This window comes from Hemibagrus wyckioides, linkage group LG06 (genome assembly GCF_019097595.1).
Source record: "Hemibagrus wyckioides isolate EC202008001 linkage group LG06, SWU_Hwy_1.0, whole genome shotgun sequence".
Lineage (NCBI taxonomy): Eukaryota > Metazoa > Chordata > Actinopteri > Siluriformes > Bagridae > Hemibagrus > Hemibagrus wyckioides.
Window position 1 is genome coordinate 20,675,627 of NC_080715.1, and position 13,886 is coordinate 20,689,512.

At 37.6% G+C, this 13,886-nt stretch overlaps 1 protein-coding gene across 1 annotated transcript in view; it reads left to right on the forward strand.

Annotated features, from left to right (window-relative positions):
• gli2a (GLI family zinc finger 2a) overlaps positions 1–13,886 on the forward strand; it is a 58,053-nt gene that overhangs the window by 24,750 nt on the left and 19,417 nt on the right. Inside the window, exon 3 of the mRNA XM_058393285.1 lies at positions 9,091–9,193. Within this exon, the coding sequence (XP_058249268.1) occupies positions 9,091–9,193 (103 nt within the window). The remainder of the gene's footprint in view (positions 1–9,090; positions 9,194–13,886) is intronic.

Here is a 13,886-nt window from a genome sequence, read left to right on the forward strand (position 1 = left end):
GCTTTGGTCTGATCTGCAGTTAGCATAATGCTGTTGAATCAGAGGTGACTCGCTGGTCTGGTACTTTTCAGTAAAGTGTTGCAGGGTCATCTTAGATCCCTCTGAAGTGTTTACATAGACCTCTTGTGCTTCTTTTCAGTCTTCTCTAGCAGCTTGTGCTAAGATAAATATTGCCCTATGCAGAGTGCACTCTGAGGGCCAGACAGAAGCATGCCTCTGCTCGTCAGACAATATTTACAAGAGCACCAAGAGGAATTAAACAAGTGTGTGAACAAAAAAATAGTGTATTTAGTTTCAGTCTAAGTACATAACGTTTTGGAGTGTGTTTCTGGGTTGAAACTTATGTACTGAACAAAATGAGCCTGTACAGATGACAGATGTATAGGTGATAAATTAAAGGTAAAGTCTGTAGTTCTGTTATGGTGTGACAAAGGGAGGGGGTATATGATTTGTGTTCAGTCATCCCCTTAGAGGTCAGGATCAATGCAAACCAATGGAAATTTCATCTGACTTATCACCTATATGATGATATGACAATGTCTCAGTGAATGGTTTGATAAGTATCAGAATAATATGAATTATTTGTCTTACTAAGACACCTTAAGTTGTATGAGTTTGTAACTCATCAGTAGTATGTGACTAACACTTTTGAATATTGTTTCTGCTTGCAGTATTCTTTGGCTATCAGAGGCTAAAAAGCAGATATTAGCATGTGTAAATGAACTAGCATGGAAAAATCTAAGGCTGTTTAGTCCTTGAGCTTGCTGCCATGTAAAGAGTTTAATCAAGGGAAATATGTAGACCAACACTTCTAGCTTCTGACCTCTTCGCTGGTATGAAGCTAAAAAAAAAATCTGTGTTACTCATAGTTCCCTGTTTATTTACTTTCATACCTGCATCACAGCCAGGTAAATTCTGAAGTTGCATACTGTCTGAAAGGCCCCAAACAGAGGGTGATTTCAGAGGAGTGTGGTACGGGAAAATCTGGCAATTTTACTAAATGTCCTGTTACCTGGGTTCACCTCAGTTACCTTAATAATAGTTTGTGTAAAAAAAAAAACCCAACGCAATATCTGGTTGTGAAATTTTAGAAGCAAATATTATATGAATATTTGGAAGCAAATTTTAGATTGATGAAAAGTATGGGGAATGGGCAAAAAATGGACTTCCTTGTCTTGATTTACTGAAATTTAAATAACTATTAATAAATAAGCATTAAAGATTACAGCTGTCCATTTCCTGTAAATGCATTGAAAATATTCAATGCATATAAAATACATGAATTACTTAGATTCAGTAGTCAAATGAACTGAAATAGTTGGTAATTTGTTATTAGATATAATGTTTTAAATTGCTTTTGGTCAGTCTTACTTAGTTAGGATGTACAGGAACCAGGATTTTTGAAACATCTGAAATTCATTAGGTTTAAAAAAAAAACAAAAAAAAACAAGTTGTTATAATATAGAGAAAAACTATTTCCATTAACACTGCACCTGAATCCATTGTGCCATGAATCCAAGAGAACAAAAGGTCCAAGGAAGCTGGGTCAGAGGTGAAACCTAACTGAAAAGAATCTTTGCAGGATGTACCCATACACCAACACCGAGGGCAAAACAAAGTAAACAGGATGGGTCCTAAAATAGGCACAGTGGCGGAAGTGCAATGACATAGCAAAATATTTTTTCACCAGAACACTAGAGAGGACATGCCTACCACACCTTGCAGTGATGAATTATTGCAAATCACAAAGATCTGACAAATGTTCCTCCGGGCTTACTCAGCAACTTACTCAGAAACAACATTAGTCTTTTCAGTAAGGATTCTAAGGATACAGTTCTTGAACCCTGGGGCAGATCTGTTATTATGCCTCGGTTGGCAGTGCCAAGCCAGCAAACATAAAGATGCTGTGGCAAATTTTTGAACACAATTTTGAATGGTCAGATGCAATGTATTGTGCATGGTTCTTGTGGCTTTCTGCAAAGCAGCAAAAGTAAACTTGATGCCTGAAATTGTGCTTTGTTCTCATGGCCGCACATAGCTGGATTGAAAAACCTTTATGTCGACACTGTATTCATGCAAAAAAAAAAAAAATGTAATCAGATGCTTTTATTCAGCCAAAGATCCATAAACTTTTGAGGAACTAAAAATTTCCAGAATTTTCCAAAATGTCCCATACAAATAATGGACAAATTCTTTTTGTGTTTTAACCCTACTTCACAACTATTATTTAAAATAACAGAAATGGCACAAACTGTTGGTTTGATGGTTACGTAATAACACAGGAAACAGAGAAATTTAAAGGTAAATTTTGCACCATTCTTTATTGTTTTGTTTTCTAACACTAATGTGTTTTTAACATTAATGCGGCTTATTAAACCACCTGCATTTGGCAAGTGGCTTGCTCTCACTAAGAGCAATCTCATGCTTGCCACTATAAACATCCACAAAATAGATTTCCGTGATGCTGTAAAAGCATTACAGAAACTTTCCACTTTGCCAGGTGTGCCATGTCGCCTGTGATATAAAACAAGCGTCAGCAAGAATTTGTCACCAAAACACAGGTCATTAGCTGGCAAAAACAAAATTTTCTGAGTGCCTGAAAATGTTCAAGGTTCTCAAAGTGGAAATGCTCCTCAGTACTCATTCAAGCTGTAGATTTGGCCCACTGAAAGGCTATTTAACCATTGTGTTCTAGGACAGATCACATTTGTGGTATGAGGAATGTTTTTGTTGTTACTTGGTTTCCTAGACAGCTGGCAAACATGAACCTCATCCACCATTAGATATGAAGTGATCCAGGGTTGAAGTAAGTGGGGGATGATCTATCACGTTTTACCCATGAATCCTTTTTTACAAGTTGTTTGAATGGCACGTGGAAAAACAGTCTCTTGTTCTAAGACCCTCAGCTGAAGGACTAGCACTGCTGCAATTCCACTCCACTCTAGAGAAGAAAAACAGTCGCAGTGCTTGTTTGCTTGCCAGTTCCTGGCATTTTAATTCATGCCACTGTTGACTCTGCCCCACTTGCTTTCCTCTTTAGCCTTTAGTTTTAACTTGTCCCCCTCTCTATACTGCTGACTGAAGCTGTTTATCTTTTTTGTTCAATAGGGCCAACACTGCTGTGTAGGGGAAGAATACGTTTGATGTAGGCATTACCTCCATGACCCCTTACTCATGGGTCATGCTGAGAGTTAGAGCCTCCTCCAGTGTACTCTGAATCACCATAAAGGCGGATCGCACCCCTATTGTTGGAAAGAAAGGTCTTCTCAGCCTCCTACCCCCCTTTCCCCTCTGTAATAGGGGGCCCCATACCAGACTGTTGGACATCTTCCTTCCCCATCCCCCTTCTCTTTGTTGCTATCCCGTAAATTGAGCCTTCCCTTTGGAAGCACTAATTAAGAGCATAATCTTCTCTTCCTTTGGAAAAACAAGAACTGAGGGGTAACGTTCCCTTAGAGTTTCCTTCGACCTTATCTGTGTGTCCAGTTGTGCTGAGATTGGCTGCACCACACTGGGCTGTAAATGTTTTAGAATTAAAATTAAAACACACTGTAAATCACCCTATTAGTTCATCATATAATTTCTGCAACTGGCAGTTGGGATTATACAAAGACAACAAATGTAGTAAGTATTAAAGAGACATCCAATGATGGGTCATCATCAAAACATTTTAATAAGGGATCATCTGTCACTGGCAATGTGACAAGGCCTTACTAGCCTGGGGACCTGCATAACAAATATTAGCCATAAGTATGTTGCTGGTCTCATGAAAAAAAAAAAAGATTACAAATGTCAGTAGTTGATTAGAAAAAAATAGTATCCAAGGCAGCAAAAAAAAACAGAGGATAGGTACCACAACAAGGAACTCTGTCTCAATTCTTAACCCCATGAGTATCACCAACAAGGTAAATTACCATGTACATATACAGCTGTTTCAAGTTTGTGCTGTTAAAGCAAACTCTTCCCCAAAAACCCACTGAGGTTGGAGCCAGATCCAGGTTTGCTTGTTTGCTGTTATATATAAATGTTTAATGTCCTGGCCATATCTTATCAGAATTGCGCCTATAGAGCACTTTTTTTAATGTGCATGTTTTTTTTTTCATCTGCCCAAATTCCTGGGACACGAGAATTTCAACACAGTGTGAACTCCAGCTGGGATTCCCTTAGAAGAATCAGCATGCTTTGTCAATCTGAAAGAGCACTTCCTCTACAGCTATTCTTCCCATTATAAAGCTTTATAGTGCACCTAGTGCTGAGACAGCACTGACCTAGACAAGGATACAAGGATGTTTGGACATCCATTGTGTCCAAGGACATCTTTTATGTTAGTTGTAGAAGGAAAGTTTAAAAAAATCTTGAAGATTATTCCACAATTAATTAATTTTGATGCATTTTCTTACACAGAAGATTTATGGTTTTTGAGTAGCTGAAAACTGAAATAGTTGAAAACTAATTCAGAAGGTCCTTGAATTCACAGGAATCACACCTTTCTTTGCTAACCAGAAGCTAGTTCCACTTGCACCCTATACATGAAATGTTACACAATAAGGCCTTGTTATTTGCTATAATATATTGAGCCTATTTGTAAGTGACTATTGCCCAGCTGCTCATTACTAATAACTTGTGTTGCATAGCGATAATTAAGAAAGCTATTAAAACTCACTCAGATCTGCATGACATTATAAGAGCAAGCAGTTTGCTGGAAATTGTGTAAGCAATTGTAGGAATCTGGCCAGTTGTTCGACATGGATTCAGACTGCCAGAGAAAAGCCAGTAGGGCCTAGTTTTGTAAACATTAACAGGAAAGGTTTACAGGTCTGCTGAGGATCCTCCACATCTGGGGCTACTGTATGTATGACAAGGTCCCATAAACAAAGCCAGGACTGGAGCTAAACTAGTCACTGCTTATTGACAATCACTAAATCACTTTGTGCATTGTGGTGTTGGTTGCTGAACGACCGTGTGAAACAGGCCTTATTTTCATTAGTGCCTTATAATATACAATGAGCAGTAAAGATTTTGTTACTTCTTATAAATTTTTCAAAATTTACATGTCACCTAAACTGAAATTTTATTTAATGGCCAATGTTTACTTGTAGAATTGATAGGACCTGTTTTAAGTAGACATCAGATACCAGAAAGACAGATGCTTTTTATGTTTTGTATTAATAAATCCACCCAGCTTCTCTCAGAAGTACTGCTATTAATATGAATGGTATAGTTTTAGTAGGCTCTATGGGTGTTAAATGAAAATTAATTTACTTGATACGTACTTTTATTCCTGGAAGCAGTTTTAGATGACTCCCCTTAATCCTACGATCATTTCTGCTGCCACAGCTAATACCTGAGGCAAAACAAAACATCAATATAAGATAAACAGAGATATTGGACAGAGTACACAGTTGCGCAAAAACTAGGGGGAAAAAACACATACAGGACATTGAGGAGGAAAAAGCCATATATTGTTCAATAGAAGAGGGAAATAAATAGCTATCAGGAATGCCTAAGCTGGAAGAGGCTACATTTGGCCTGTGGCTTCCCAGGACTCAAGGCAGCTTGGAAACGTAGTGTATAGTAGTTGGCATGGGGCTGTATCGTTAGGCTTCTTGCCAGTTTATTCTGCTGGAATTTCCTGTCGAAGTTGACTCCCCCTTGCTTACTCCCTCCTTGTTCCTAGAGCAAGACAGAAAAGCTTTTTTAATTACACTGCCGCTGCCTGGCCTCTCAGGATATTATTATTGTTCTTGAGTGCTTCCTCTGAGGATGAGCTTCTCTCACCACAAAGCTGCTCTTAGCTTCGTTTGGACATGAAAAGTGAATGTTTTTCCTTTGCTTTGAGATTCAGAGCAGCCTGTGTTAATGTCTGCCACCTGGAATTGTCTTTAAAAGGAGATCATATCCCAACTTAATCCTGTTACAAAAACTCTGGCTGGTTCTCACGATGCCCTGACAGGATGTTTTGCACATTCTGGCCATTGATATGGGGAACTGAAATAATCATTTTAATATATTACAATAATATGTGACAACAATAATAGTGTGAAGAAACACAAGGTTTTCTCTGGCAACAATCCCAAGATTTCAGAACTTGCATTTACCCAACACTTTCCCAGCATTAGTACTGTAATCTGCTTCTGTTAAGCCATCCTGAGGTTAAGGTGAAACAACCTCTGGTTAATCCTCTGGTGACATGTTTGACATATTACCTGCAACTTTTCATAAATTTTATTTCATGATCGATTTTTACTCTTAACTTTTAAATTGACAGGATCTGATTTAAACAGACATCAGGTACCTAAACATGGATGCTTTTTATGTTCGGTGTAGTATGAACACATCCACCCAGCTTTTCTCAGAAGTACTCCTATTAATATTATTTTAGTAGCCTCTATGGGTGTTAAATTTAAGGTAATTTACTTCATATTTACTTCATTTCATTTATCTGGTTATATATTTGACATATAATAGTTACAAACAATACTAATATATACGTAGGTGCCTTTACAGCAAATATGATGCATGGATATTAGAGCAGTACACTATGGGAAACAAGGCTCTGACCCATGCTATTTCACCTGAAAATATCGCAGAGCATAGGATTTTAGTTTTCTTTGCTGGGACAAAACAATTGAGCTAGAATTAAAGCTAGAGCTTCAATTGTGAAAATTATTTCAACAGCACCATTGAAATATTTAATGGTCAAATGATGTTTTTTATTTTTGTATAATAAAGTGACTCAGACAGTAGTTTTGGCAGGAACATTATTTATATACATTACATTACATTATTATTCCTGTAGTTTCTCTATTGTACAGCAGATATCTAAGATTAATTATAAATAGATTTATAAAAGATGTGTTGTTTAGCAAAAAGACAAAAATATACAATTAGTGGGGTGGTGACATTTTTGTTAGAAGACATTTATTTTTTTGGATTGATCACAGCTGTCAGTGCTCTGTAACTGTCAGACAAGCTGCATTTTTTGAGAGAAAGCAAGAACAGGACATGCACACTCTCCAGTACCAGCTTCCATTATTATTAATGACACGGACATCCCTGAAGGCCACCTCCCATGTGCTGCACATGACTAACTCACACACTAAGTGCCACACATGGTCCAGAGCATGAATGAAGATGTTATGCATGCACATACTCTTTCTCCCAAAAGCCATAGCTGAGAGGCTCATTAGCCTGGTCTCTGTACTAGGCATACGAATGTCTCTCTTACTTCCAACTCACCAAGGACAGACTTAGATGTAATGGTATAGAAAAAAAAATATCCAAACAGAACCTAGAAGATCTTGGAGGTTTCTCATCTGTATTAGGGAGATTTTTTAAAACACCATTTTTATGTTATATGCAATAACTATGTTATTTTGCCTATATTATTCTGTCAGTAGTATTCAGTTACTGTTGCCTAAAAATAATTTATAACTGATCCAGAGCAGGTTTTACAAAGAGTACAGATGTTTGTTCTTTATTTTTATCTTATTTTTTATCTTTTATCTTTTTTTTAAGAAACTGCAACTTAATGATTAATAAATCATGTTATATAAGTCAATACATATCCAAGAAACTACAGGATAAGAGTTCAAAATGAAAAGGTTTCATGCTTTAAAGAAACAAAGCAGATCTCTTAAAGTGTAAAAGTCATGCATTTTTGCAAGAGTTATCTAAGAGTAATGTGAGCGTCATTCGTATAACTTAGATGAGAGTGATAGGTCTGGAACACTCATGTAGGCTGCTGAAAGAGTCCTGTTCCTTACTGCTCTACCCCCATGAGATAGTGATTGCAATCCTTCCCCCCACATTCTCAGTTCTCAGGTTCACTGACATTTGTGACACCTTAGGTATTTTGTTGTAGACTGGAATTTGGCCGAGAAAAATGGCCCCTTCTTGCACATGGATGTATGCTAGTGCATAGCCACTGAGGGAGAAAGGCACAGATGTTAAATGTTGGGACAGGGAGTATGGCTGCTCACATTCACAGCAAAGGGAAATGAGTATGGCTTTTCTGGAGCACAGGTTTGAATTTTCTCTCCCTCCTTTCAGAATGGAATGTGTGTAGTCTGGTTTTCTCATTTCTAAAATAACGGAGGGGCGGAATAATGGCACAGCGGGTAGTGCTGCCACCTCACAGGGTTTCTGGTTCAGTCCCAAGCCTGTGTTGCTGCCTGTGTGGACAGTTGTCTGGTTCCCTCATACCTTGCAAAAACATTACAGGATTTGTAGCTATAAACAGTTCATATATGTGTACATGGTGTCCTGTGATGGACTGGTGTCCCATCCGGTGTGTATTCTTGCTTCTTGCATGGTATACCCAGGATAGTCTCCATACAGAACACCACTGACCAGGATAAAATGCTTACTGTTGGTGAGTGAAGGAGTGAAATAATCACTGACATTCATGACACATCTACATCTTAATTAAACATTTGTAGATGCACTAATAAAGCAGAAGAAAAACATGCTATTAAAAAGTTTTATTGCATTAAGTAGAGCTTGTTAAAAAGGAACAAATATTCATTAATTACTAGAACCCTGAATAAGCACCTTAGGACACATTATCTGCTTCTTATATTGCTGTTTATTGTGAATATGTACATCTAAGTAGTTTGTTATCTATATTAGCCATTGCATGTGGCTGGAGTATAGGGGAGACCTTCCTAATGTACTTTTCCGAATCATGTTTAGTAATGTGTCAGGTATTTGAACTGTTGCTGTCATGTCAGTATTTCTCTGTGATTTTGTGTCGTCTTGTCCCTCATTTCAACAAGAGCCTCTCTGCTCGTATTTGTCAGAAACCCAGTTCAGACTGTTTTACTTTAAAGATGAGGATGTTTGAGACTTACTGTGATTATTCATTTATTCCATTTCTACTATGTGCTGCTGCCAATATATTTCCAACAAATGTCTTGATACCTTTGGAAATTAATGTGAGCAGCATTACAGCCTCTTTTTCCAGTCTTTGAAAATGTTTCAACTGGAAGCCCAACACTTATTTGAAGTCTCTTTTTCCCCTCTCTCTCTCTCTCTCTCTCTCTCTCTCTCTCTCTTTCGCTCTCTCTTGCCCTGTCCTTGACTCCACAGCTCCTCCTCTATTCCCGACCTTCCATACACCGATCCCAATCGACATGCGCCATCATGAGGGTAGATACCATTATGAGCCACACCCTCTTCATACCATGCATGGGTAAGTCTATTAAGTGTCAGAACATTTACAGGCAAATCCAGAACTAAAAGCACCCTTCATTAAATTAAATATATAACATAAATAACATGCACAAAGTAATATTTCAAGCTTAGTCATATGAGATAAAAAAACGAACAAAGCTAAATTCCTGAAAAAAAAGAATGGTTTATTTACATTTATATTTATCACATTTGGCAGATGGCCTTATCCAAAGCAACTTACATAAGCACTTTGAAGTTTCAATCAATAAATACATCCTGATACTGGTTCACTAAAACTAAACATTCACTAAACATTCAGCTAAAATTGTAAGAAAAGCACTCAAACACAGATTATTTTTTATTTTTAATAAAGTGCTTCTTGAAGTATTTCACAAAGAGGTAGGGCTTTAATCAGCATTTGAAGACTGCCAGAGACTCAGCTGTTCAGACATCTAGAGAAGTTCATTCCATTTCCTACATGCCAGAATGGAGAAGAGACTTATTGCACCATTTCTGCCTTGTACTTTGAGACATGGGACCAGTAAATCAGTCCTGGATGTTTTGATGGAGTGTGTTGCAGTGGGGGGTGTGATAAAAGCTTTGAATATGTGGGTGTTGGTTTAATTTTGGCTTTGTAGGCAAGCATCAGTGTTTTAAATTTGATGGGGCAGCTACAGGAAGTTGGGTGAGGGAGTATAGCAATTGGGTGGTGTGAAAGAACTCAGTATTAGGTTTATCAAGAACAGTAGTACATCACTTCCTGATTCCTGAATGCTGAGTTACACGTGAATGAGAACTTCCACGTAAAGAAACATGCAAAGAAGAATGAAATATAGAGTGAAAAGAGTTCCCATTTCCACCCATCCACTATCGCTCAAGCTATATTTTATTGTCTTGGACAGTTTTGTGCTTCTGGCATGCCATGCACTGAAACTAGGAAATCTCTGCCAACTGACATAATCTTTCCATTTGTGGGACTCAAAGTGAGAGGGTGTGCTGCGCTCCCGCTCACTACATAACCTGGAACAATGGACAAGAAAATATATATAAAGGAAATCTTATTAGACTGAGCCTAGTAAGAATCCTTCTTTTATTCGCTGTACCTGGGAATTACATATATATTGAAATATGCAAATGCCAGCTTGGAGCTGTGAAATTAATGCTAGATTTTTAAATGTTATATACCTATTTTCAGATATTCAACTGACTTCAGATTTTCTACCTACTTTATCGTACTTTATATTTGTGCTTACAAAAATGGTGAAGCAGCACTAAGTAAAATTGTGCAGACACATTTAATTCCCAGATGTGATGGTGATGTGTAGTGTTCGAAAGAGAAGAGTCGCTTTCTCTTTGAACTTTGGCTGCCTTGATTAATGTGACTTGGTTTTGACAGTAGCCCACAATTCATCAAGACCTTAAGTGTCAGGGGTCTGGGTTCTGAGTGGTGAACATCACTGCGGTCTGTGCATACACAGTTGGCACAGTTGCTACACAGAGATTCTTTAGTTGTTCATAAAGAATAAACCATGTCCTCACACTGTGACTAAAGCCTGACAGCTTAGCAATGTCCTTGTTAGAGGGGCTCTTATGTAATACCATTTTTCACCATTGTGATTCAGTCTGTGCTCGATTTCTAGACCTTTTGTCTTTTACGATAAGAGAGTGCTATAAGACATACAGTCAATGGAAAAAGAAAGTACACTTCTATTCCATACAATTGTGTAGACTTCCACTATTAACAAACAAATAACTTCAGGGGACAAAAAAACACAAATATTAAATAAGTAGTAATTTTTTCCCTAAATGTAAACTGATATTAAGAAACCAGGTGAGGAAAAATAAGTACATCCTTCCTACTTCCACAGTGATTAAGAGTGTAATTAGCAGCCAGGTGTTATAAACAAAATGTACAAGATTAGTTAAGCATAAAGAAGCAAGACAACCTTGATAAAACCAGAACCTTTGGAAATTTGTTGTACAGGAATGTGCATCTGAACAAACAACAAGTTCTGGAACGATATCCAGACTGATCAGACCCAGGCAAAGATGTTTGGTCATCATGCACAACACGGTGTTTGGTGAAAAATACAGTACATCATCCAAACACCTTATTACAACTGTCAGCAATGGAGGATGGGTGATGATTTGGGCTTGTTTTTTTCGATCATGGGACCTAGAAAAATTGAAAGTCATTGAAACAACATTGAACTCCAATTTATACCAAACAAGACATTTACGGCAAATGTGAGGCCATCTGAAAACATGTTGAAATCTGTTATTTCTTGTTTTCATCTGAGGTTTTTGTACCACACAATTACTATTTAGGCCCTGATAAATAAAAGCATAGAAATGAACAATGGTGTACTTCTTTTCTCCATGACTGCATGTGTGTTGGCCTGGGAAAACATCACACTGTGAATTTATAACTTTTCCAATATATAAAGTTTTATAATCTGCCGGCATTCATGAGCATGATTCTCATTTGGCCAGATCTACATTACAAATAATGTTACAGCCCTTTTGCCTGTTTATCTGCTCTAAAGCGAGGGAGCACCTTTTGAGCACATTACAGGTCAATTTCTATGTGTAGATTTCCTTAACAAGTGTGCAGCATGGTTAAAAAACTCTCATTGACTGCCATTTTACTTCAAAAATTAGTTTTACACTGTAGTATGGACCATGCCCATGTTTTTCTGTGGTGAGGTTACTGACCACAGTAGGCCTGAAAAGAAAACCTCAGCACACTATCCTGATTTATTAATGTTGTTTTTCCACTTTTCAACTCAACTCCTATTGGGAATTTTACCTGTTATTGACACACATTTGATTTTGTCCTTGGTCAGTGTTAATGAATGATGATGGATCTGTCAAACTCTCATGTAAATTAACCACAATTGAGGGCATCGTTTCCATACTGACCTGGGTCGATGTCCAAATAAACCACAGAAGTGTAACCGTACACAGCATTACAATTAAAGGAGTAAATAATGCATTAACTCAGGCAGACATTCTGTTTATTTTTAGGTCAGCCTAAAAAGGTCTGACGTGTGGTAGAACATATAGAAAACTATAGTGAAACTTCACTGATTGTGGGGTGTGAAGAATGATTAATCTATAAATAAAAGGCATTAAAACTCTTTCCACCTGAGAAGCACATTTTCTATTAGACGGTAAGGGTAATGCAAGAAAGTAGCTTACTCTGACAAGATACCAAGATCCAATGAGGCTTTGATTGCCAAAAAGTTTACCAGACTGTCAATGCGTAAAACAATGTCTGCCAAACTGAAGTCAGAATATATTTAAAATCTACTTGAATGACTGTTTATGTAATATTTAGTGAATAAGCTTTAACAGTTCATTTCAGTGCAGTTAGGTATTTAGTAATGAAAAACTGCTAAGGCCTTAAGCCAATAAATATAGTATAAGTCAGTCAGAACAATTGTGTACCATAATGCAGTAAAGCTCAAAGCAGTGGTGTCATTGCAGAAGAATGTTCCTTCCCTCCTCCCCAAACTACAGGTTATGTGATTGTAAAGCAAAACTCACATTCACATGGGTTACATGGACAGGAGCCACCCATGGTGTTATGATGAAATCTTTCTAGGATCTTTATGTGTCAACTCTCAGAACTGTCATGGTACAGACTCTCTGTGACTAAGGTCTCTTCAAGACAGTTAAGTAAGATCTTGTCTGAAAGAGGGTGGAACAACATGATTTCAGTAATGGTGCCTGTCATAAGGGCCTCCCATTTCTAGTCCCCAGTGGGTAAAACTGTGAATTATGGCTTATTATCCAGGACTCAAACAGGCACTAGGTAGTTTCCCTGATTTGTTTCTGTATTAATCTGCAGTATTGTCATTTTTGACTGGTTGGCAATTGATTTCAAATATGTCAGGTAAATTCAACTCCAAGTAACTTCCAGGCTCAGAATTATACCTTTGGAAGAGATAATGTAACATGCCTTGTTTCACATCAGGAACTGTCATGTCACATGGCCTTTCTACTGACATGAAATATGTTTTAAATATATTGAAATAACGGAAACCATTACAGTAAGGTTACTTTGGATTAACTATGTAATCACTACAGGGACAGGTAATGTAAACAGTACCTCAGGTATTCTGTGAGGAATATCAATCATCTGTCACCAGCTGCATGTAAACCTAAGCGTATTTGGATTCCTACATTTATAAACTAGCTAATGTCACTAATAAGTTGACTGAAACTACTAAAAAGCTGTTCAACCTGGAAAACCAGAAGCATATAGTGATCTCATATAAACTGGATGTACTGGGAAAGGAAAAGAGCCAGTAAAGGCTGGTGCAGATTGAAATTTTTTAAACTGGCAGATGCACTAAGGAAAAAGGTGATTAATCCACACAGACAAAACAATTAGGGTATGAATCGAGTCATTACTGGCTTACAGAAATTCAAGTACTAATACAATAACATATAATTTCCACTAATATGTAGTGGAAAAACTATAGTATTTCTTTGTCAAAAGTGGTAAAAGTTACAGTTTATAAAATCACAATGCAAGCTGAACATTAATGTTGAGAGCTCTCCCCCCTTGCTAAATGGAGTGGAGTGCTGGGTGTTTTGTGTATGGGCGTCTGTTTTCTCTCAGCTCCGCCAGAACAGAGCCGCCTTTATGGCTATCGTTGCAAGGGGACTGATGGCAGAATGTTGGCCACTGCACAAGCTTGGTA